At 46.8% G+C, this 27248-nt stretch overlaps 1 protein-coding gene across 1 annotated transcript in view; it reads right to left on the bottom strand.

The window, feature by feature from the left end:
- Positions 1 to 19298, bottom strand: part of SFXN1 (sideroflexin 1) — a 36730-nt gene extending 17432 nt beyond the window's left edge. The window contains exons 1-4 of the mRNA XM_040406290.1: positions 19207 to 19298; positions 8884 to 9056; positions 6160 to 6330; positions 360 to 458 (exon numbers count right to left, since the gene is read on the bottom strand). Coding sequence (XP_040262224.1) covers positions 360 to 458; positions 6160 to 6330; positions 8884 to 9047 — 434 coding nt within the window. The 5' untranslated portion in view covers positions 9048 to 9056; positions 19207 to 19298. The remainder of the gene's footprint in view (positions 1 to 359; positions 459 to 6159; positions 6331 to 8883; positions 9057 to 19206) is intronic.
- Positions 19299 to 27248: the final 7950 nt, after the last annotated feature.

A 27248-nucleotide genomic window follows, 5' to 3' on the forward strand; every position in this document is an offset into this window, starting at 1 on the left:
AAGTACTGCTATGACCATCATATGGTAACATCTCCAACATTACCAGGTACCTGATATCTCAGCTCTAAAAGAAGCCATTTTCTACCACTCAAGGAATGTCTAACACCCTGCAGGCCTTCTGTCAATTACACCATTTTTCAGAAGGGCCACAATATTTTTACAGAAGAAAATCCTCATTGCGTTCTCAAGCACTACACACTGCCTGCTTTGACAACCATCTTTTTAGCCTGGTGTGCTCCTGACACAAGGTCATTCATTTCATTCTTGCACATGGCTGGACTCCAAGCCTCTACTGGCCTAGTAAAAGCCGTGAGAGCTGAGGCTGCTGGCGCAGAGCCATGTTTTATACGTCCTCCTACCTTCCAGTGATGGGAGCATCTCCACTACGATTTGTGTAGTTAACGATGGCATTAAAAGACTGGTTAATCCACTGCCAAAAGATCACGGCTGGAGTTGTCCTGAAAAACAGAAAGCAGTATTTTAAAGCTTTCATTTGACATGGCTTAAAGGCAGCAGATCTACAGGCTAAACATGAACATCTGGGAGACGGCTGCATTCATATATGTAATTTTCACTTATTTCTCTGACAGATGCACACACACATAGTGGCTGCTCCACTTGCTTCATTTCCTCGAGCTGAAAAAGGGTCATATCTAAGCTGGAATAAAAGCAACGTATCATTTTGCCAAGACCTATTTATACCATGTGCACAGAGACCATCAATTAAACACACACAATCATTAAAAGCAAAATACTGACTAGATCCCAGGGATTTGTATTTGACTGAATTAAACCGCTTTAAAAAGGGATATGAAAAATAATCTACTCCACTAAACACAGTACGCTAAATTCCCAAGTGTCCAGAACCTGTGCTTATGTGCACGGCATGTGCAGTGTGCTTCAATGGAGTCGGCTAAATGACAGGTTTGGTCATATATCCAACTTTCTACAGACATTTAGGCACTGTCCAGATGGAACAGAAGGCTGGCAGAGCTGTCGGGCACTGCTTCAGTAATAATGAAAATGGTACATGACTTCAATAAAGGATATATTCGCAAGATGCATAAATGCATCCTTTTAACAGTTATTTGTTAAAGGGGTTTTCCAAGACTTTACAACTGATGACCTGTCCTCTGAGCGCCGCGGCCTTCTCTCAGCTCACCAAGCTCAGCGCCGTACATTATACAGCGGCTGTGCTTGGTATCGTGCTCAGCCCCTTTCACTTCTATGGGGCTGATCCATGTCTAGGCCACGTGACAGATGAACATGTAGTCACTGGCCTAGGAACAGCTGAGAGAAGGCTGCAGAGTTACTGTGTGCACCACTGTCTTCTCTCAGCTCACCAAGCTCAGCGCCGTACATTATACAGCGGCTGTGCTTGGTATTGTGCTCAGCCCCATTCACTTCTATGGGGCTGATCCACGTCTAGGCCACGTGACAGATGAACGTGTAGTCACTGGCCTAGGAACAGCTGAGAGAAGGCTGCAGATCTACTGTGTGCACCACTGCCTTCTCTCAGCTCACCAAGCTTAGCGCCGTACATTATACAGCGGCTGTGCTTGGTATTGTGCTCAGCCCCTTTCACTTCTATGGGGCTGAGCTGCGTCTAGGCCACGTGACAGATGAACATGTAGTCACTGGCCTAGGAACAGCTGAGATAAGGCTGCAGATCTACTGTGTGCACCACTGTCTTCTCTCAGCTCACCAAGCTCAGCGCCGTACATTATACAGTGGCTGTGCTTGGTATCGTGCTCAGCCCCTTTCACTTCTATAGGGCTGAGCCACGTCTAGGCCACGTGACAGATGAACATGTAGTCACTGGCCTAGGAACAGCTGAGAGAAGGCTGCAGATCTACTGTGTGCACCACTGTCTTCTCTCAGCTCACCAAGCTTAGCGCCGTACATTATACAGCGGCTGTGCTTGGTATCGTGCTCAGCCCCTTTCACTTCTATAGGGCTGAGCTGCGTCTAGGCCACGTGACAGATGAACATGTAGTCACTGGCCTAGGAACAGCTGAGATAAGGCTGCAGAGCTACTGTGTGCACCACTGCCTTCTCTCAGCTCACCAAGCTCAGCGCCGTACATTATACAGCGGCTGTGCTTGGTATCGTGCTCAGCCCCTTACACTTCTATGGGGCTGAGCCACGTCTAGGCCACGTGACAGATGAACATGTAGTCACTGGCCTAGGAACAGCTGAGAGGAGACTGCAGATCTACTGTGTGCACCACTGTCTTCTCTCAGCTCACCAAGCTCAGTGCCGTACATTATACAGTGGCTGTGCTTGGTATCGTGCTCAGCCTCTTTCACTTCTATGGGGGTGATCCACGTCTAGGCCACGTGGCTAATGAACATGTAGTCACTGGCCTAGGAACAGCTGAGAGAAGGCTGCAGAGCTAGTGTGTGCACCACTGCCTTCTCTCAGCTCACCAAGCTCAGTGCCGTACATTATACAGTGGCTGTGCTTGGTATCGTGCTCAGCCCCTTTCACTTCTATGGGGCTGATCCACGTGACAGATGAACATGTAGTCACTGGCCTAGGAACAGCTGAGATAAGGCTGCAGAGCTACTGTGTGCACCACTGTCTTCTCTCAGCTCACCAAGCTCAGCGCCGTACATTATACAGCGGCTGTGCTTGGTATCGTGCTCAGCCCCTTTCACTTCTATGGGGCTGAGCCACGTCTAGGCCACGTGACAGATGAACATGTAGTCACTGGCCTAGGAACAGCTGAGAGAAGGCTGCAGATCTACTGTGCACCACTGCCTTCTCTCAGCTCACCAAGCTTAGCGCCGTACATTATACAGCGGCTGTGCTTGGTATCGTGCTCAGCCCCTTTCACTTCTATGGGGCTGAGCCACGTCTAGGCCACGTGACAGATGAACATGTAGTCACTGGCCTAGGAACAGCTGAGAGGAGACTGCAGATCTACTGTGTGCACCACTGTCTTCTCTCAGCTCACCAAGCTCAGCGCCGTACATTATACAGCGGCTGTGCTTGGTATAGTGTTCAGCCCCTTTCACTTCTATGGGGCTGAGCCACGTCTAGGCCACGTGACAGATGAACATGTAGTCACTGGCCTAGGAACAGCTGAGAGAAGGCTGCAGATCTACTGTGTGCACCACTGTCTTCTCTCAGCTCACCAAGCTCAGCGCCGTACATTATACAGCGGCTGTGCTTGGTATCGTGCTCAGCCCCTTTCACTTCTATAGGGCTGAGCTGCGTCTAGGCCACGTGACAGATGAACATGTAGTCACTGGCCTAGGAACAGCTGAGATAAGGCTGCAGAGTTACTGTGTGCACCACGGCCTTTTCTCAGCTCACCAAGCTCAGCGCCGTACATTATACAGCGGCTATGATTGGTATCGTGCTCAGCCCCATTCACTTCTATGGGGCTGATCCACGTCTAGGCCACGTGACAGATGAACATGTAGTCACTGGTCTAGGAACAGCTGAGAGAAGGCTGCAGAGCTACTGTGCGCACCACTGTCTTCTCTCAGCTCACCAAGCTTAGCGCCGTACATTATACAGCGGCTGTGCTTGGTATCGTGCTCATCCCCTTTTACTTCTATGGGGCTGAGCTGCGTCTAGGCCACGTGGCAGATGAACATGTAGTCACTGGTCTAGGAACAGCTGAGAGAAGGCTGCAGATCTACTGTGTGCACCACTGCCTTCTCTCAGCTCACCAAGCTCAGCGCCGTACATTATACAGCGGCTGTGCTTGGTATCGTGCTCAGCCCCTTTCACTTCTATAGGGCTGAGCCACCTCTAGGCCACGTGACAGATGAACATGTAGTCACTGGTCTAGGAACAGCTGAGATAAGGCTGCAGAGTTACTGTGTGCACCACTGTCTTCTCTCAGCTCACCAAGCTCAGCGCCGTACATTATACAGCGGCTGTGCTTGGTATCGTGCTCAGCCCCTTTCACTTCTATGGGGCTGAGCCACGTCTAGGCCACGTGGCTGATGAACATGTAGTCACTGGCCTAGGAACAGCTGAGATAAGGCTGCAGATCTACTGTGTGCACCACTGCCTTCTCTCAGCTCACCAAGCTCAGCGCCGTACATTATACAGCGGCTGTGCTTGGTATTGTGCTCAGCCCCTTTCACTTCTATGGGGCTGAGCCACGTCTAGGCCACGTGGCTGATGAACATGTAGTCACTGGCCTAGGAACAGCTGAGATAAGGCTGCAGAGTTACTGTGTGCACCACTGTCTTCTCTCAGCTCACCAAGCTCAGCGCCGTACATTATACAGCGGCTGTGCTTGGTATCGTGCTCAGCCCCTTTCACTTCTATGGGGCTGAGCCACGTCTAGGCCACGTGACAGATGAACATGTAGTCACTGGCCTAGGAACAGCTGAGATAAGGCTGCAGATCTACTGTGTGCACCACTGCCTTCTCTCAGCTCACCAAGCTCAGCACCGTACATTATACAGCAGCTGTGCTTGGTATCGTGCTCAGCCCCTTACACTTCTATGGGGCTGAGCTGCGACTAGGTCACGTGACAGATGAACGTGTTGTCACTGGCCTAGGAACAGCTGAGAGAAGGCTGCAGAGCTACTGTCTTCTCAAACAGCTGATCGGCAGAGGTCCCGGGTGTCGGACTCCCACCGATCAGATACTGATGACCTACCCAGAGGATAGGTCATTGGTATTGAAGTCTTGGAAACCCCTTTAAGATGAGCTATAAATGCCCTGAATCATCAAGACTGGCATCTGTGCCGGTCTGAGTAGGGCCTGCGCTGCCAGAGGAGCCATGTCATTTCTGACAAGGAGTCCCAGAGTTTTCTGGGACTTAGGTCATCAATATCCGATTGGTAGGGGCCCCACACTTACCACCTCTACTGATCAGCTGTTTTGGGCAGCCACTGGCACTGGAAAGTATACAGTGGATGGAGTCAGAACCAGAAGGCTTTGGATACTGTGTCGTGGCTATTGACATGGATAAAGAACGCACTCTACATATATAATTGTAAAAATTAAGATACCCCCGAGGAAGCACAACGTGAAACACATGTTGGGGTTGATTTGACGCGCCATACTGGGTCTGTATTACTTGTGTGTGCGGTTTTGTATATTAATTTGGATGTATATCCTGCTTTACTTGTTTATATCTTGCTGCCATTATTGTGTCATTTATGACCATGTATTTGGTGCCTCATCTGTGAGGTGTCAATACCTTATATTTGTGTATCATCATAAAAGTATCTTAATTTTTACAATTATATATGTAGAGTGTGTTCTTTATTGGTGGGGTAGTTTGTTATATGCTTCTGCATTGTTACCAATGGGCCCTATGTTTATGGGTGTGTAGTGGCTGCGCTAGGGCACTGCACCTCAGGTCCTATTCAAATGAATGGCATCAGAAACTATACAGTGGAAAAATTCAAAGAAAAGGCGCCTGATAAGCGGAGAATAAGATATTTCCCTCTAATAAGTATTACGATGTTTCTTATATTTGCCTGTGACGTTTGTTCACAGTACAGTAACCATTTAAACTAGGCCTGCACAATATATCGCCAAAGCAATTGCAATAAATCGCCATATCGCAATCGCCAATTGGCCGACCCAAAAAAGCTGCAATTGTATTACCATATTTTTCGCTTTACAAGACAAACTTTTTCCCCCCCAAAAGTGGGGGGGAAAATAGCAGTGCGTCTTATAAAGCGATGGTTGACTTTTTACGTGGCTGACACGGATGTATCGCCGGCCGCTATGCTGCACAGCGCGGCCGGCGATACATCAGTTACAGTGCGGGGAGGGAGGAGGGGCTGGAGGCAAGTCGTTATTTTAATGAATAAATGTTCTTCTATTTATTCTGTTTATCTGTTCTGTGCAGTGCTATTAAGAAAATGGCAAGTTTTGTACTTCTGCAGTAATGCAAATATGTTATTTAATTTAGTAAAAGATGTTTTATTTTGAAAAACACTGTGCATTTCAGTTCTTGAGTTAAGCATAACTACATTTCAGCATTATCAGTCATTTCTGTGTGCTTTTGCCTTGAAAATCCAAGCAAATAGACCTCTAGCACAATTCCCTTAAAATATCGCATCGCATATCGTTATCGCAATTTTTAGGGCCCTAATCGCAATCGCACAAAATTCCCATATCGTGCAGCCCTAATTTAAACACATGCAGATATAGTTTTTCATATGATCTCACCTGTAAAATGTCATCATGCATCCTGTGATAGTCATATTCATCGGTACCTGAGCGGACATCCTTCCGATAAGGATCATCTTTTCACCAGTATCCGGGTGAAAGGCAGAGTCATACACGTACTTTGCTCTCCATAATTCATCTTCTGTGAGTCCAGGCTGCACAATTCCATTTCTACAATGACAAGAAACAACATTTTGTATGATCTGATCGTGTACTACCGACTCATTCCTTGGTTTTCACAATGAAATGTGTGTTGTCATGGCTCTTTCCTCTTTCATAAGACGTGGTAATGGTATGTAGATAAGCTTATTCACCCAAATATCTAGATTTTGAGAAATATATATATATATATTTTTTTTTTTTTCTATCTATAGCTCAAGAAAAAACACCAGCAGCACCACCCAGGAGGAAAAAAAGGGAAAAAAGGAGGGTGCAAGGCCCAAATATGGCAATAGGTGCTTACCCACGTGTATAAAACAAAAATTGGACTGCACTCCAAAGGACTTTTCAATGAGTCAATGTGCTTTATTCACCCATCAAGTGGCACAGAGCGACGTTTCGGCTCATACATGAGCCTTTCTGAAGCTTGAGAATTGGCTCATGTATGAGCCGAAACGTCGCTCTGTGCCACTTGATGGGTGAATAAAGCACATTGACTCATTGAAAAGTCCTTTGGAGTGCAGTCCAATTTTTGTTTTATATAGAGATATATATATACACACACATAGATATAGATTATATATATATATATATATATCTATATCTATCTGTGTGTATAGAGAGAGACGAGCCGGGAGATCCACATATCCCCTTCTACCTTGCGCAGGAATAAATGATAAAAATAGAACCAAAAGGGAATATAAAACTTTCTATCAGATTGATTCCTGCTGGTCATATAAACTACAGTTGGCACGGTGGTCATTGCAGGTAACAAAGCAAAGAAATGAAGATGTGACAAACATATTTTCTTTATATGTTTGCACCGATAGTGAGGTTATCACTTGAATCTACAGCTGGTGAAAGATTAACCTTCACTGACGGCTTTATGGATGAAGACACTGCAGGAGGAAAAAAGAACCTCAGATCCTGTGCTTTCCGGGAACAGGATTCACATTCAGCAATAAAATAACAGTAGTCCAGAAATGAAGCCTTTTAGGGCACCGTCCCTTCCTCAGATATAGGACAAGTATGCTAACATATCAGGCTATAGGACATAGGATATATCTATATTTATATATAGGAGATCTCTATATTTGTGAACAGTGTGTAGAAGTAAGGCCCTTGCATGATCTTAAAGGAGTTCCATTCATTAATATCAGATCGGTGGGGGCCCGGCTGCCTTCTCTTCACTGGTGTAATTCCAACTCCTCCGTCCCCATTCACTTCAATCAGAAGGAGCAGACAGAGTGCAACAGTGCCTTCCCACTGAAGAGAATGGGGACAGAGGCGCAGTAACTACACCTGCTCACTGTTGTGAAGTGGACGGTGGGCAGGAAAAGAGTGGAGAAGGCAGCGCTCACATCTTGAGAATAGATCATCAATATAGGAAACAGGATAACCGCTTTAAGCGTATTAAAAGAGGCCATCTTAGTCATAAGTTACTCATAAATAGTCAACATGGTTCAGCATTAAACTGAAAAGGATATCAAAGAGGAGCGTTAGGAGAGTCCTTCCTGTCTGCTGCCCTTGTATAGCTGAAAACCACCCCCTGACATGCCAAGTAGTTGAGAGCCGGGCTTTCATAATAATGCTCCTTCAAGTACCACTGTTTCATGGCAGGGAAGTTTTGACTTTTCAAGTGATCTGAGAGGTTCACGAATATTCATGTATGGCCGTCCCATTAGCATGCTATACTTTTTTGTATTAAGGGCTTGATCCAATATGTCTGACCCTCATGTAGTAATCACAATGGTGTACAAACATCCTGGAGGGAAACTGATGACAAAACAGAACACATAGTGGCAGATTAAGGCTACTTTCACACTAGCGTTCGGGTGTCCGCTCGTGAGCTCCGTTTGAAGGGGCTCACGAGCGGCACCGAACGCATCCGTCCAGCCCTAATGCATTCTCAGTGGAGGCGGATCCGCTGAGAATGCATCAGTCTGGTGGCGTTCAGCCTCCGCTCCGCTCAGCAAGCGGACACCTGAACGCTGCTTGCAGCGTTGGGGTGTCCGCCTGGCCGTGCGGAGGCGAGCGGATCCGTCCAGACTTATAATGGAAGTCAATGGGGACGGATCCGCTTGAAGATGACACTATATGGCTCAATCTTCAAGCGGATCCGTCCCCCATTGACTTTCAATGTAAAGTCTGAACGGATCCGTTCAGGCTACTTTCAGACTTAGAAATTTTTCTAAGTTATAATGCAGACGGATCCGTTCTGAACGGATGCAAACGTCTGCATTATAGGAGCGGATCCGTCTGATGAAACATCAGACGGACCCGCTCCGAACGCTAGTGTGAAAGTAGCCTAACATATGCCAAACTTTGTAAAGAGACCGCTGAAGTATAAGTTTTATGTCCTATGGCATCAGATTTGTCATTGGGCGGCTTGTTAAACCCAGAGACAGAAATGAGCCTTGCAAAAGGTCTAGCACTTTCCTGGACATCACCATGTGGTCTCATTTATTCAATGTGCAAATCTGGTTTGCGCATCTTCCATAGGATACCACAGCAGAGGTGGGAGTAGGCCACTTCTGCATAACACTTTACATATGCAGTCCATACCTGTAGTCATGAACAATGTGTCTGGCATGTTCCAGCTGGTCATTTGACAGAAGGATATTCCTTGGGTCGGTTACTGTAAAGAAATGTTTTGCTCTTCCAACAAATGTGCTCTGGTCCCAGCGAGGTTCCTTGATGTTAATATTTTGGGATAATTCGCTTGACATTTTTTGAAACTGAAAAAATAAATAAATAAAAAGATGAGATCAAATGTTTGCAATATCAAAACTTATGCTAAATGTAGCACCTGGGGAGTAGGTGTGAGCAGCACTACAGTGAGGAGCGCTGTCCACTACAACATTGACTACGGTGCAGCGTAGTCCTGGTGCCGACCTCCGGAGATAAAGCTACCGTATATGCCGGCGTATAAGACGACTGTGCGTATAAGAAGACCCCCAACTTTTACACTGAAAATATAGAGTTTGGGATATACTCGCCGTATAACACTACCCCTTTTTCAACACACAGCAGTACATTACTGCATCCCACCACCATCCCTGGGTACCTCTGCCATCCCTGAATCCCACCACCATCCCTGGGTACCACTGCCATCCCTGCATCCCACCACCATCCCTAGGTACCACCACCATCCCATGGTATCACCACCATCCCTGCATCCTACCACCATCCCTAGATACCACTGCCATCCCTGCATCCCACCACCATCCCTAGGTACCACCGCCATCCCATGGTATCACCACCATCCCTGCATCCCACCACCATCCCTAGATACCACTGCCATCCCTGCATCCCACCACCATCCCTAGGTACCACCGCCATCCCATGGTATCACCACCATCCCTGCAATCCCACCACCATCCCTAGATACCACTGCCATCCCTGCATCCCACCACCATCCCTAGGTAGCACCGCCATCACATGGTATCACCACCATCCCTGCATCCCACCACCTTCCTTGTCCTCCCTCCCTGCCTCCCAGACACTAAACATGTGCCACCTATACCCTGAACATGTTTTTGTTATGTTATTCTTCATATTCACATTCACATATGCACATCTGCGCCGCACTTAGATAGGCCGCACGGAGATCTCGCACATGCGCAGGAGCGAGATGCGAGCGGCCGTGAGGATCCCGTGTATCCACGCTCGCCGCATAAAATCTCGCACGTGCGTAGGAGCGAGATGCGAGCGGCCGGGAGGATGGCGGTACAAGGAGCATACAAGGTACAGAGCAGGGGGCGGTATACAAGGTACAGCGCAGGGGGGGCATATGCCGTGGGTTACATCGCAGCTCTCAGCTGCTGGGGATACAAGGCAATAGCCCGGGCTCTCTCTGTTGATAATTCGGGCGTCACGGCACTGCTGCGCCCGCCATACCCGGCGTATAAGACGACCCCCGACTTTTGAGAAGATTTTCATGTGTTAAAAAGTAGTCTTATACGCAGGAATATACAGTACATAGAACCAGTGACTGGCTGGGGTGTCCAATAGCATAGACCATCACTTGGAAAATCCCTTTAAGCGTATACACCCCTAGGGAGGCTCCCTGCTCACATTTGCTAAATACTTTCATGTTCACATTTTTATACCCCCTGTGATTTAATATACCATCCTGTGTAATACTCACCTTACTTATCCTCTGGGAGTCTCTGTATCTTGGCCTCTCATGATGCCATTTCGACAGACATACGAAATGTGGTGCAGTGGTGACCTCAGTGGTGTCCCCTGCAATTAGGGCTTGGTAACAATGGTCACAAGACCATGTCTACTGAAGACCAGGAGATAGAGACTGGTACAGGACCTGGGATGTGTTATGTCCCAGACACAGCAGGGGCATCGATCAGGTATTAGTTACTTTGTTATTTTATAGCATTCAGAGCTTTTGAGAGGCTGGACAACCGCTTTAAAAATCCAGATAAAAGCTCTTGCTGGACCATAGAAATGTCCACTCTGATCGAGTGCCAGTATTACTAACCTGTACCTGCTTTCATGAGATGATGCAGAAGCTTCGGAGCTTGGAGCCTCAGTGGAGGCAGAGCTACTGTAAGCTTCGTTCAAGCTCATTGCAGCAAGGTCAGTCCAAGGACAATGTAGGATCCAGCATCTCTAAAAGCACTGATCCACTTTACAAGAAACTACCACAGTAAAGCTCATTCAGCTCTTTTCTTTGTCCTCGTCCTTTGCTTTGCAGAGATATTAAAGAGCAGGTCGCTGCAAGGATCAACCTTTCCTGTTCAGAGATCACGGCTGTAAACAGGACAGATCTTATTATATTACTCACTGCCATGTAATTCTTCAATGCACGGCCTCTATAACCTTCACTTCATAATGTCATCGGAAGCAGAAAGAGCCAACGTGTTCACCATGATAAAGTCTACCCATGCATTAAAATCAGAAATCAAGAAGAACGTCGTCAGGACAGGTATACTGACCACAACTATCACCCCCAGCCCTATCATTAACAATGGTTGACTTGGGTAAAAAGAACTGGCCACTTAAAGACAGACTCTGGCTTCCCTTGGCAGGAGAGGGTATGGTCCATTCTTCATATATAAATCTATTTGCCGATTTTGGCAGAATCCATCAACAATCTGTATGGGCACCTCAAGACTGCCACCTGAAGCATTGGTCAGCATGCCCAGTGCTCTATAACAAGCATATAGGGCAGTTGGGACAGACAGATGCAGGGGCGGACCGGAAATTTAAAGTGGCCCTTGAAAAGAAAAAAAGAAAGAAAATAAAATTGGCCTCCATGTTGTAGGCGGGTCCAAACTGACAGAAAGTGGGGCAGCATAAAATAGGCAAGGTCAGCAATACCATAGTGCAGCACAAAATACTGTTCCAGCAGAACCCCGTACTACAGTGCAGCACATACCATCTCAAGCCTGTGTCTCTGCGCCATTTATGCACTGCCTCCTATAGTGGCCTATGAAGGTGAACAGCAGGGCAGGGACCCATGGGCTCCCATACCAAACTATAGTATTGAACTGTCTCACCGTCCTCAGGACAGCGATACAATTGCATTCAGGAGGCATCTGTGGCCTGCCAGCTAGGTACATAATTACCTTATACTCCCAGTGGTAATGATCTGATGTATGCAGCGTGAGGCCTCTTTAACACGAGCGAGTTTGAGTTTTCCCACGGGTGCAATGCGTGAGGTGAGCGCATAGCACCCACACCGAATCCTGACCCATTCATTTCAATGGGTCTGTGTACATGAGCGATGTTTTTCACGCATCAGTTCTGCGTTGCGTGAAAATAGCAGCATGTTCTATATTCTGAGTTTTTTACGCAGCCCTGGCTCCATAGAAGTGAATGGGGCTGCATGAAAAATGCATTGCATCAGCGTGGTGTGTGGTGCAATGCGTTTTTCACTGATGGTAGCTAGGGGTGGGTTCACATCTGCGTTCTGGATTCCGTTATAACATGGTTATAACGGAAAATAACGGAATCCATAAGACGGAAGTCAAAACGGAAGCCTTTAGAGCATTCTGTTTTGATCCACCATAATAGAAGTCTATGGGAATCATAACGGATCCGTCTGGTTCCCGTTATGTAAGACGAAAAACAAAGTCCTGTCGACAGGATTTTTTTGTCCGTTCTGCATAACGGAAACCAGACGGATCCGTTATGCTTCCCCTCAGACTTCTATTATGACGGAAAGCAAAACAGAATGCCTCTAAAGGCTTCCGTTTTGCATTCCGTCATAATAGAAGTCTATGGGCAGCATAACCGATCCGTCCTTCCGTCTTATGGATGCCGTTATAACCATTCTATAATGGAAAGCCATAATGGAATCCAGAATGCAGATGTGAACCCACCCTAAGGACCCTTGCAGATGAGCGTTCCTCCCGCAGCGAGCTCCTGGCCTGACCTCCCTGCGCTGCCGGGTGTCACATAACATTATATTGATTTCTGATGCTATGTAACCCAAAATGCTGCCAGTGTTATCCAATACATTCCAGAACTGTAAGGGTTACATAGTATCATAAAATCAATATAATGCTATGTGACCCCCGGCAGTGCTGGGAGGTCAGGCCGGGTGCTGCGATGTGGACTCGCTGCGGGAGGAACGCTCGTCTGCAAGGGGCCTAAGAGATGTTGTTTGTAAACATTCCGTTTTTTATCACAAGTGTGAAAAACGCATTGCACCCACGCTGAACTGAACGCGATCGCAGACAAAACTGACTGAACTTGCTTGCAAAATGGTACGAGTTTCACTGAACGCACCCTGAACACATTCGGACCTAATCCGTCACGCTCGTGTGAAAAGGGATCTTTATTATGTATCACACCAGTATTGGTGAAGAGAGCATGTGCGGCCTACTGGGCATTGGCCCACCGGGCAATTTCCCTGTAGAGTCTATGGCCAGTCCGCCTCTGAACAGATTTGGAATGGATATTTGGCAATATAACAAAATAACAAAGATAGGTGCACTCTGCAGTCTCACTAAACCCTCAAACGGATTTTAAAATTGAGAGATTAGTCAACATGTCCTATGGTGTAGAACATGTCTAAGCCCGGGCACCACGCCAAGGTTTCTCAAGTAGCCCGGGACCTAACACTCTCCTACCTGAGCCGTTTGGGCAATACCAGGAGCCAGTGGGCAAACTACAGGAACAGCTCCTGGTATTGCCCAAACGGCTCAGGTAGGAGAGTGTTAGGTCCCGGGCTACTTGAGAAACCTTGGCGTGGTGCCCGGGCTTAGACATGTTCTACACCGTAGGACATGTTGACTAATCTCTCAATTTTAAAATCCGTTTGAGGGTTTAGTGAAACTGCAGAGTGCACCTATCTTTGTTATTTTGTTATATTGTTATATTAATTATCACATCTGCACTTGTTACCTTGTGTAGGATGTCTATTGTGGTACTTGTGGTTCGCCGCGGGCATCCTCCACCGTATGCATTTTGCTGGGGATTGCCATTAGCAACGGGCCACAAGTGCAGGATTTGCTCCCCTATATATATGCACAACTGCATGTGGGTTTGAGCACCTCCTGCTAATGCCAACCTGTCTTCTTAGTTTGTATAAATGGATATTTGGCACCATAGTGTATGGCCAACGTAAACCCACTCAGGCCAGCACCATATTCGGTGCCAAGACATTTGGTCTGTGGTTTGTAGGATTGGGGGAGGGGGGCTTAGTTGGCGGCCTAACTTTTACCAGTAAGACCACCTGCACACGAATGCGGGTGAACGCACATAAGATACACACAAATTTCAGTGTGGATATATGTGCGTTTCTGCAGCAGATCTGCACCAAAATCCACAATTTCTATATGCAGTTTTGGTGCGGATTAGATGCTGTTTTGCTGCGGATCTTACGTATCCACTGAAAAGAATGAAATCCACAGCTAAGACCGCAAACATAATTGGCATGCTGCAGATTTGGAAATCCACAATGCAGGTCAATTTCCGCATGGAAACAATCTGCAAAGTGTAGATGAGATTTGTGTAAGGTCATAAAACGTGTATTCTGTAACATGTGCGGGCCTAAGGAACCTTTCACACGAGCGTGACGGATTTGCTCCGGATGCGTTCAGTGAAACGCACACCATTTTGCAAGCAAGGTCCGTCAGTTTTGTCTGCAATTGCGTTCAGTTGTTCAGTTTTTTCCACGCGGGTGCAATGCGTTTTGAAGCGTTTTTCACACGCGGTGATAAAAAACGGAAGGTTTACAAACATCTCTTAGCAACCATCAGTGAAAAACACTACATCCGCACTTGCTTCCAGATGCAATGCTTTTTTCACTGAAGCCCCGTTCACTTCTATGGGGCCAGGGCTGCGTGAAAAATGAGATTATAGAACATGCTGCGTTTTTCACGCAACGCAGAACTGATGCATGAAAAAAATGCTCATGTACATAGACCCATTGAAATGAATGGGTCAGGATTCACTGCCGTTGCAATGTGTTCACATCACGCATTGCACCCGTGCGGAAAACTCGCTCGTATGAAAGGGGCCTAAGTCCTGGATGCCATAATTTCATCCATCAAGGCAAACTGTTTTCTTCACCTGAGATGAGTCCTGTACGTAGGATGATTGGCGCCAGACACAGCAGCACGCACCAGAGGGAGTCTCCAGCCATCTGGCCACCTTTTGCTTTTTTCTTTTTGCCGTCGGCGTCCCTAAGACTTGGGAAAGGAGTTATAAACTCCGAAACGCGTTGTCCACTGACCAATAAATAGCATTTACACCAAAAAAATCTCTGAATCGTGGTCGTCCCTGTGCGCCAAAGAGGTACCCTTATCGCACACAAACCATTCATCACGCCCTCAACAGTCCCTAGGAGTTTTTGGCAACTCCATCCAAAAGGATTGAACGGGTACCGGCAGCACCGACCCCCCCCCCCGTCGTCTGTCTACCCTTACGGACGTTGTGCTCACACACGCACAACACCCAAAGGTGAGCATATTCCATCCATTACGCTTAGTTGATTATTATTGCCTGCTACCCTATGAGCGCCTCTCCCTATTCTCTCTTGCCATAATTGCTGTACGTGAGATGAGTCAGGGTCAGGACTCATCTCAGGTTAATTTGCATATGTATCAAATCGGGTTTTTTTACACAATAAAAGCACACAGAGCTATGGGGACTGGATATTGCAGATGTGCTAGTGGCCATCTAGCAACCCATGTCCTCAGCTCTATACACAAAATCCAGGTGACAGGTTCCCTTTAAGGGGGTGGTGTAAAGAACTGCAATCCTGTAAAAAAAAAAAATCAATAGATCCAGCGCCTTGTTATTTAAAATAAAATGTAACTTTTATTTACATGAATAAAAAAACTCCATGGTATCTTTGGGGGGGGGGGGGGGGGGCGACGCATTTTGCGCAGATCATGCTTCATCAAGCTTGGTGAAGCGCGATCTGTGTAAAATGTGTCCCCCCCGAGGACGCCATGGAGTTTTTACTGAAGTCTCATGACCCCAGAGACGGGGGATTCATTCGTGCTGCCTTTTTGTTGTTGTTTTTACTGCAATCCTGTGTCCTACACTGTCACCTCAGGCCATGTATTAGGCATTGTACAGTAATAAAGGAGAACTCTAGGCAACACAGTTATAGCTGCCCCGACATTTTATTACATTGGTAGTCACGTGGTTCTGGGAACCATATACAGAGGGCAGGCAAAGGCATTTGAAGTCATACATGAATTTGGCAGGCATATCATAGAGATCTTGAATATCAGCATGAGTTCTGAGCCACAGCTGTACGTGCCATATACCGCATCCAGGTAACCAGACGGTGACTGACCCACTTTATCTTTGTAACGCACATGCAATTATTTATCTGCTCGCCAAGATGTTCCTAGATTGTGCCGTTCTGAATATCTACACTGTAGGCGCCATGGACAGAGATGGTTACAATGGATGAATTCTGCAAAGTCAAAGCACTTTCAGTTCTCAGTTAAATGAACCAAATTTCGGAAAACTCCTTTCAAAAAAAGGATGTAAAAATGCTGACATTAACAAATTCCTGCCACTTCCAAATCCAAAAGACAGACTTTTGTCTTAGGCTACTTTCACACTAGCGGCAGCCTACGACATGTCGTGGTTTTATTCCGGCTGCCTCTCGGCATGTTTGCAGTGCTGCCGCCGGAACTTTGGCCCGGCCCCATTATAGTTAATGGGTCCGGAGAGGACCTCCGGCGGCACGCGTGCACTAGCGGCAGCACGGATCTGGCAGGCCGTTTACCCGCCGGAACAGCCTGCCGGAAAAGTAGCCTTACACTAAGGGCTGTATTTGACCAGGAGGTGGTCGGCCACATCATAGCTAATAAGCGTGTATAAAAGTGCCGCCAATTATACAATGTTACTCAGGCAATTGCATTTTTAAGAAGGCAAAAAAATATCATAATTTGCTATCAGCAAATAATGGTTTTGTATAGAGACGAGCGATGGCATTAGCGATTGCAGCATGTAATAGCAGCGGGCTCTTCTGACGAGCAGGCAGTTGTCGAGAAGGAACGCTTCCCTCCCAACAGTCGAAATGCTGATCTGCAGGTCTAATACAGGTCTAACTTGGCCACCCCAATGAGCGTTCCCCAACTTTACCAGATGAACTCAGCTGATAATCAGAGAACAGATTGTCTTGCTGATATCAACCGCCTTAAAGGGGACCTGTCATATCCTCCAACAATGGCCGCTCATTAAATTCTGTTGCATTTCTTTTTCCTAATCTCCCCTGTTCCCATCAGCACCATTAGTTTCAGCTCCCAATATGTTATTGAGGCCATGCTCGGTCAAGGTGGTGGTCCCAGGAGCTGACTCTCAACAGGCAGTGACACTGTCCAATCAGCATGGACAACGTCGGAGCTTTGGTTCACGACTAGGGATGAGCAAAAGGACTTCGGATGAAACAATGACTTCAAAAGTTCCAGCAGGAGCTCCGTACAGTGTTAGAATGTATTGGCTCACATGATTTGCACTGTGAAAAACCATTTCCCGAACTCTGGTTTGATTCCAATCCGAAGTCGATTCGCTCATCCCTATTCACGACCCATCAAGAACCAGTACCGAAAACTGGCACCTTGACAATGCATGGCCCCAATGGCACAAGACTGGCAGCTCAGATTACTCAGGACTGAGGGGAGGGTCTTAAAGACAAAATGGCTGCCTTTGTTGGAGAATATGACAGGTCACTATTCAACACCTTTATGATACATACTGAAAACGGTTCACCGGATCTGGCATTGCCAGATTCTACACATCATAGCCGCATTCCTATGGACTATAATGGGATAAGGCCGCTCTCCGGCGTAAATGCTGGGTTCTGGCCGTCAGCCGCCATTTGTGCTGGATCAGACCGCAGATGCAATTGCGGCCTTCATTTACACATATAACACATGGAGCCATCAATGCTATATTGTGAATACTCTGTTACTATATAGTGCCATTGGTGCAGCGTAATCTTCAATAGCTGTTTAAGACAATAATTACATTGTGATCATCAGTCCTGCAATAATCAATATCCTGTACTAATGACAGAATAAAGGCAGGGATACATATAAATGAGGCTCTACAGGCTGTGTTCCAGAAAGACTATATATAATAGGTTACACATTTTACTGTACTATGGGTACAGTGAGGTCAAAGGTTTGTTGTTGGCAGTGTACTGCGCAGGGAACCTGCTGACGAGTGCAAGTCTTCACGAAAGAACTGATCTCATGCTTCATGTCATCTGACTGCCAGCTCTGGAATAACAGAAGCATTACTTCCATCTACCTATAGTTACCGTAGCTTACAGGGAATGAAGACGTAACTGTAGCCATAGGTTTTCCTTTTTTTGTAACTATTTTTTATGGGACAAAGAAAATGGCTGTTAAAAACAGATGAAAAGGCTAAAAAATGGATGCACGCTCTGATACAAAACTGACAGGTCATCCATTACTAATGGCTTTTTCTTTTGTCCACTGTCCCGTGAATGTAGCCATAAAATGCCAACCCTTGCAGTGTCCTCAGTATACATAATGCCCCCCCCCAAGCGTCCCCTAGACACCCCACAGTAGTGCCAATTGAATAATATACTCACCTCATCCACTTGCTCCACAGTGGTGGCACCAGGACCTGACACTCCCAGGGTCATGATGTCACAACGGAAGTGACAGGTCTTGCTGCCTCCAGTGCGGAGCAAGTAGCTGATTTTTTTTATAAAAACAAAAAGGGGGGGGTTAACAGTGTACCTGTGGTCGTTAGATGGGTGAACTCCTGTCTAAATGGCCGTTAAAACCTTCCCTGCTGACAGCACAGCCGAGGAAGAGGTGAGTACAGAGCCTTCTCCGCTTCCTGGTCCTTCCATAATGGAAGTACTCATTAGTATTCGCCCAATAAGACGCAGGGGCATGTCCCCACTGCGCCTTATGGGGCGAAAAATACGGTAAGTAGATGATACTTTCAAAATCTCACGTACACGGTGCAGACATTTTCCATGTGGAAACATGGAGCATGTCAATTGTGCAGATTTTACTCATTGAGATCAGGGGCAGATTAGGTGACAGATTTTCTGACCAATCATTGATCAGATGGCCGATTACACACATCGACCATTGATCTGACAGAATTGGTCAGACGATCTGTTGGTGTAAATGCCCCCTTACCCATAGCTCCTTCTGTCTTGGTTCAAGAAACTGCACCCCCCATAGGAAGTCCTACACCACATGAGTCCCGAGCCTTCACCTAACCACCAGGGCTGCCAACACAGGACCTCCCCTATAATACATGCACCCATTGACTAGCCTGCCGCCTGTTCACACTGTAACCATCATGCAGTAAATGGTCGCTAATAAGGCAAGCTCCATGCGGACAGCCGGCTACCAGCGCTGCAGAGAAATGGCCGCCCGCCGTGAAGATGAAGGCTGCACTCACACTAGTAGCTGTGCAATGAGTCCTGCAGCAGATGCTCTCCTCCGCTTCTCTCCCAGCACTGCCAGCCCCTCTGCCGCGGTGGCTCAGCTCCTGGTCACATGGTGCGGTGACGTCATCCGGCTACGGGGACCCCACCGGGACATTTCTGGCGAAGACTGCATAATGCTGATGTGTGGAGAGAGGGAGGCAGACAGTGTGACGCTTGTAGCAGAGGCCATGGATGAAAACAGAAGCGTCTTCTGTGTAAAAGTGCGGTTTAGGCGTGCTAAGTGGGCGGCCATATTCATATGACGTCTATCTATGTACTGGTCTATATCACGTATTTTCGTACAGGGATCAGCAATCCTAACCCCATGCAGTACCCTCAGTATATATTATCCCCCCCCCCCGCCCTCATAGTGCCCCCAGTATGTACCATATTTCCTACACGTTTAGGCCTCTTGCACACGACCATATGGCTCTTTCAGTATTTTGCATTCCGCAAAAAACGGATCTGAAAAAAATACAGATGACGTCCATGTGCATTCCGTATTTTGCGGAACAGAACAGCTGGCCCCTGATAGAACAGTACTATCCTTGTCCGTAATGCGGACAATAATAGGACATGTTCTATCTTTGAATGGAAATACGTAAACGGAATGCATACGGAGTGTATTTTGCCGTCCGTTTTTTTGTTTCCGTTCCATTTTTCCGTTCTGTGTTTCCGTATGGCATATACAGTAATAACATAGAAAAAATTGGGCTGGGCATAAAATTTTCAATGGATGGTTCCGCAAAAATGGAACGGAGTACATACGGAGTACATTCAGTATGTTCCTTTTTTTTGGGGACCCATTGACTTGAATGGAGCCACAGAACGTGATTTGCGGGCAATAATAGGACATGTTCTATCTTTCAACGGAAATACGGAAACGGAATGCATACGGAGTACATTCCGTTTTTTTGCGGACGCATTGAAATAAATGGTTCCGTATATATGGACCGTATACGGAACGCAAAACACGGAACGTAAACGGAAAAAAAAATGTTTGTGTGCAAGAGGCCGAAGGGTCCATTCACACGTACGCAATTTAGTAATCCGCATCCGTTCCGCAAAATTGCAGAACAGATGCAGACCCATTCATTTCAATGCCACCGCAGAAAATGCGGACAGCCTTCAGTGTGCTGTCCGCGTCCTAATTTCCGTTATGCTGATCCGCACAAAAAATTTGAGCATGTCCTACTCTTGTCTGCAAATTGCAGTCCGTGGTCCCATTGTAGTCAATGGGTTTGCAAAAATGTGGATGACATGCGGAAAGGTGCAATATGTCATCCGCAATTGCGGATCCGCAGGAAATAGAAAAAAAAACAGGCCTGCCCTCTGTGAACCTCAGAACCCAGGAAAGCAGTGTATTGAGAAGGAGACAAGAGTGATCAAGAGCAAAAATATCATCATATGATGTGGAAAAATTCATCGTATTGATCCAGGAGTGCCCATCGCTATGGGACACCCGGTCTGATGTCTATCACGACTGTGCCCAAAAGGACCGGTCATGCGAAGAAATAGCCAAAGAACTAGTCCCTTCTGCATGGTCTTCTGCATCAATCCAGAAACAAGAAAAGATTTATGAGTATTTCAATTTATTAATGAGGTATAATGTGTATTTTACAGTGTCGCTTCATACTTTTGGTCGGTGAGTGCGCCATATGTCCTGGAACAGCATAGAAAGTGTACATTGGCACATATTCTATGCTTCTTCATGACATATGCCAACTCACTTTTCTGTACATATTGTAAATTATACACTGCTCAAAAAAATAAAGGGAACACAAAAATAACACATCCTAGATCTAATTTAATTAAATATTCTTCTGAAATACTTTGTTCTTTACATAGTTGAATGTGCTGACAACAAAATCACACAAAAATAAAAAAATGGAAATCAAATTTTTCAACCCATGGAGGTCTGGATTTGGAGTCACACTCAAAATTCAAGTGTAAAAACACACTACAGGCTGATCCAACTTTGATGTAATGTCCTTAAAACAAGTCAAAATGAGGCTCAGTAGTGTGTGTGGCCTCCACGTGCCTGTATGACCTCCCTACAACGCCTGTGCATGCTCCTGATGAGGTGGCGGATGGTCTCCTGAGGGATCTCCTCCCAGACCTGGACTAAAGCATCTGCCAACTCCTGGACAGTCTGTGGTGCAACGTGACGTTGGTGGATAGAGCGAGACATGATGTCCCAAATGTGCTCAATTGGATTCAGGTCTGGGGAACGGGCGGGCCAGTCCATAGCATCAATGCCTTTGTCTTGCAGGAACTGCTAACACACTCCAGCCACATGAGGTCTAGCATTGTCTTGCATTAGGAGGAACCCAGGGCCAACAGCACCAGCATATGGTCTCACAAGGGGTCTGAGGATCTCATCTCGGTACCTAATGGCAGTCAGGCTACCTCTGGTGAGCACATGGAGGGCTGTGCGGCCCTCCAAAGAAATGCCACCCCACACCATTACTGACCCAATGCCAAACCGGTCGTGCTGGAGGATGTTGCAGGCAGCAGAACGTTCTCCACGGCGTCTCCAGACTCTGTCACGTCTGTCACATGTGCTCAGTGTGAACCTGCTTTCATCTGTGAAGAGCACAGGGCGCCAGTGGCGAATTTGCCAATCTTGGTGTTCTCTGGCAAATGCCAAACGTCCTGCACGGTGTTTGGCTGTAAGTACAACCCCCACCTGTGGACGTCGGGCCCTCATATCACCCTCATGGAGTCTGTTTCTGACAGTTTGAGCAGACACATGCACATTTGTGGCCTGCTGGAGGTCATTTTGCAGGGCTCTGGCAGTGCTCCTCCTGTTCCTCCTTGCACAAAGGCGGAGGTAGCGGTCCTGCTGCTGGGTTGTTGCCCTCCTACGGCCTCCTCCACGTCTCCTGATGTACTGGCCTGTCTCCTGGTAGCGCCTCCATGCTCTGGACACTACGCTGACAGACACCGCAAACCTTCTTGCCACAGCTCGCATTGATGTGCCATTCTGGATAAGCTGCACTACCTGAGCCACTTGTGTGGGTTGTAGACTCCGTCTCATGCTACCACTAGAATGAAAGCACCGCCAGCATTCAAAAGTGACCAAAACATCAGCCAGGAAGCATAGGAACTGAGAAGTGATCTGTAGTCACCACCTGCAGAACCACTCCTTTATTGGGGGTGTCTTGCTAATTGTCTATAATTTCCACCTGTTGTCTATCCCATTTGCACAACAGCATGTGAAATTGATTGTGTTGCTTCCTAAGTGGACAGTTTTATTTCACAGAAGTGAAGACTTGGAGTTACATTGTGTTGTTTAAGTGTTCCCTTTATTTTTTTGAGCAGTGTATATGTTTTTGTGCTAGAGGCCTAGTCTGAAAATGTCTTGCATTGCATACATTTAAAATTCCCTTTCTGCAATGCATAACTTATTGCATGGCAACCGATGTCATACATGTAAAAAAACAACAACATTTTTATACTTTACTAATCACATTGTATTCCATATTTCCAAATATATTTGATATGAATTGATAATAGGCCTCTTTCACAAATTTGATTATTAGGGCTCATGCTCACGGCCGTTGTGCAGCCGTTCCGTGCATTGGGACTGCCATATGCGGCCCACAATACGGCCACGGCCGGGTAAAGGCCATGTGCATGAGACCTAAAACTAGAAGGATGTTTGTATCAGCCTCATACACACGACCGTATGCCCTCCAAGACATATGGTCCATAAGTGGGTCATCTGTCCCAGAACAGCATTGATCGTGTGCACAGGAGCAATATCACACTTTGAGCTATAATTCAAAATTTGTCTTGTAATTTTTAATTCAAGCACGCAGATCCACGAGGAGACGACGCCAAGTTACCTGGAGACAATGACTGTTTCCGATTCTTTTCCATCTACATTGGATTCCAGCAATACAGTCATTAACCTCACGCCCCACGAGCTGTCCCCTGGCTGTATCTCACTCCTCCGTCGGGGACTGGGATACAGTCTGGTTGAACAGTTCGATCCTGTGGGGTTTGAGGTTGACCTGTATAAAGCCGTACGCAAGCTTTTCCTTAAAAAATTGTTTGCCGAGAAGTGTTCCTTGCGCCCTTTGCCCTTACCTGGTGAGGTCCCGGCGTGCATGACGCCTGCTGAGTTCCACTTGTACCCTAGATTTGATGCAGACGAATTGTCATGCATCCACTTTCTGGCAGACATCGAGACCGAGAATGAGGATATTACTTTGCCACAGTCTCACAAATCCTTTACGGGAGGCATCGGGTCCACGTTTTTGCCCCCCATGCCGACGGGCTCTTCTATTGACCTTTTTTATAAGCAGGTTCTTAGGGATGTACGTGCACTGGTCTACCCAGTGGCACCCCCTAACATTACCCAAGAGGAGAAGACCGCTTTACACTGGCTATGCGGTCTTGAAGATGTGGTCATTAAGCCCGCCGACATTGGGGGCAACGTGGTCCTGATGTCGAGAGCTTATTACCTTGAGGAAGCCTCTAGGCAGTTAGACGACGCCACTGTATACTTAAAACTTAGTGAGAACCCTGTGCCATCTATTCTTGACAGGGTCCATTCACTTCTTTCTAGATACGTTGACCAGAAGTTTCTACCTAAAAGTATCATAGAGAAGCTTGTTCCTAGGTTCCCTAAGTACCCGACTTGGTACTTTATGCCAAAAGTACACAAGTCTCTACTTCATCCTCCGGGGAGACCCATTATTGCCGGGATAGGGTCCCCGACGGAACCTATTTCGAAGTACGTGGATTGGTTACTTAGGCCTCTCTTGGTGGGTACTCCCACGTACCTCAAGGACACCGGGGACTTCCTCCGCGCCATCAATGACCTTGAATGGCGGGAGGAATTCCACCTTGTGTCCTTGGACGTGGAGAGTCTCTATACCCGTATTCCTCATGACGCAGGCCTTCAAGCGGTTGCGTCAGTCCTTTCCCGGACAGATAAAAGCTCAGTGTTTTCCCAGTTCATACAAGAGTCTCTCCATCTGGTACTCAGCAATAATGTCTTTCAGTTTAACCGCCAATGGTACCGCCAGATACAGGGTACGGCAATGGGTACACCTGTCTCATGTACCTTTGCCAACCTGTATCTGGCGGTATTTGAGGAGACATACGTTTTCTCCTTGGGTAACCCCTTTCTTGTCTACATCCATAGGTTCCTCAGATATGTGGATGACGTGTTCCTGGTCTGGTCGGGCAGCGAAGAGCAGTGTGGACTTTTTGTGCAGTACCTCAATGATATCAACAATATGAACATGAAGTTCACCTTCAACTTCGGAGGCAGGTGTCTGGATTTCCTTGACGTACATGTCTCCGTGGTTGAGGGTCATCTGCACACAACGGGTTTTCGTAAACCCACTGCTACTAATTCGCTGCTCCACCAGGCCAGTTTCCATCCCCCCGCCGTTAAAGACGCGGTACCTTACGGACAATTTGTCCGGTTGCGTAGGATTAATAGTACCGACGCGGACTTCTTCAAGCAGGCTCACCAACTTATGGGTAGACTCTTGGAGAGGGGTTACCCAAGGAGGACCGTATTAGATGCACTACATCGAGCAGCTATCCGCCCTCGATCCAGTCTCCTCAGGGACAATACTGGCGGTGATAAGGACGAGAGATTTGCCTTCGTCTTTAAGTACAGTCCCGTAGCCGACATTATCAGACGGGCAATACATAGTAACTGGGACCTATTGAAGCATGATGCTACATTGGGCGCAGTAACCTCCAGCAAACCAATTATCTCTTTTAGGAAATGCCATACTTTAAGGGACAAATTGGTCCAAAGCGCTCTTCGGCTACCTAAAAGGTCTAACTGGTTACAAAGTAGAATCCCCATAGGAAATTATAAATGTGGAACTTGTTCCTTTTGTCACTTAAATTCCCAGGCCAAAAGTTTGTCCTTAGGGGGCGTAACACACAGAGTTCTGCAGTTTATTAACTGCCGCACCCCCTTCGTGGTGTATGTTATTTTCTGTACCTGTAACAGGTTCTACATCGGGAAAACAATTAGGCCGATGCTTGAACGGGTGCGTGAGCACATCAACTCCATCCGTACCGGGCGAGGCTCTCCCCGCCTCATTGAACATGTGCATGCGGCCCATAATGGTGACCCATCTGGCCTTTCTTTTGCTGGCATTGAGGCTGTGGGACCCATCCTCCGTGGAGGTGACCGCCACCGCCTATTGCTGCAACGAGAGGCCAGATGGATCATTAGGACCAATGCCATGGGACCTCTTGGTCTCAATGACAAAAACGACATGGCAGTCTTCCTGTGATGGTACGGCCACGTCGCCCTCTCCTTGTTTTTGCTCCTACTACCCTACTCTAATAGTATTGTGTGTATCAGCTACACCATTTTTGTCAATTCACCATATGGTCCCCTTCTTAGGCTTTGCGTCCATGCATCCAATATATTTCTTTATATATATCCCTTCAACGCTATTACCCTCGATCTGACCCCTGAAACTTGTCGCCCTATCATAGTATGAGTACCTCATTGTTGTATTGTCTTGTTTAATGACATTTTTTGTATCATTTGTATGATTCACTTGTGTCTCTGTCTGTATACCTTTAAACGCAGCTGCACACAGGGGAGGCCTGGGATCACCATAGACACGCCCAGCTTTCCTTCCTTCATATAAGGTTACTCGTGCACCTGCACGTCATATCCGGCCAGAAGAAGCGCTATCTTTGCGCGAAACGGCCGTCGCCGCCGACACACACTGTGGCCATCCCGCCCCCCTGCCTGCGCAGCATGCTATTCTACTTGCAATAAACAGCAACCAGCAATAAGAAGTTTGGTGAGTGCCGCGTCTCTCTCTACTTTCATCATTATTATAAATTAATAATATTTATTTTTAAAATATTATTGTCTTTTCAGTAAAACAGATAAAAAAGCCCTGGAACACAAGCAGGGACCAATTTTGCTGAGAAATTAGCGCTAAACAGAGAAGTGGTGATGGTGTATTAAAGAGGACCTTTCACTAGAATAGAAAATCTAAACTAAGTATACAGACATGAAGAGCGGCGCCCAGGGATCTCCCTGCACTTACTATTATACCTGGGCGCTTCTCTGTTCTCCCGGTATAGGCTCCGGTATCTTCATATGTTCGGCTCCACCCAGTTGAGCCTGCCGGCGTCTCTTTCTCCCATGCTGTAGCGCTGGCCAATCACAGCGCTCAGCTTATAGCCTGAGAGAAAAAAAAACTCTCAGGCTATGAGCTGAGCGCTGCGATTGGCCAGCGCTACAGCGTGGGAGAAGGAGACGCCTGGAGGTTCCCCTGGGTGGAGCCTAACATGTGAAGATACCGGAGGCTATAACGGGAGAACGGAGCGGCACCCAGGGATAATAGTAAGTGCAGGGAGATCCCTGGGCGCCGCTCTACATGTCTGTATACTTAGTTTAGATGTTTTATTCTAGTGAAAGGTCCTCTTTAAAGAAAAAAACATCTTCAATTCTTGAAACCAATTATGGAATTAAGACCGTAAGTAAATTTTATATTATATATTTATTGTTTATATAAATTTTAAAATATTAAAAATGAATTATATATATATTTTTTAACAGAACTGTAGATAATTTGGCTATCGAGGATTCAGGATCCAGACCTCACTCAACTGACACACAGGAGGCAGATATGCAGGAGGATATGCCTGAAGAATCTTCTGCTACTGAACAGCTCCAGCCTTCAGAGCCTATTGAACCTTGTCCTATAACTGAAGACATCACTAAGGCCACAGCAGAAAGGACCCCAGTTGTTGCTGCACCAGTTTGCCCTTCATCTGGCAGACTAAAGCGACATCCGCTGATTGCTTCCGATTTAGATCTTCGAGGCCAGGTTGATACTATGGTTCTCGAATATTTAAATCGATCAGACAGCAAGGAAGAAGTGGCTTTAAAGAGGACCTTTCACTTGTATAAACTATGTGAACTGAGTATGCTGACATATAGAGCAGCGCCCGGGGATCTCACTGCACTTACTATTATCCCCGAGCGCCGCTCCGTTCTCCC

This window comes from Bufo bufo, chromosome 1 (genome assembly GCF_905171765.1).
Source record: "Bufo bufo chromosome 1, aBufBuf1.1, whole genome shotgun sequence".
NCBI lineage: Eukaryota > Metazoa > Chordata > Amphibia > Anura > Bufonidae > Bufo > Bufo bufo.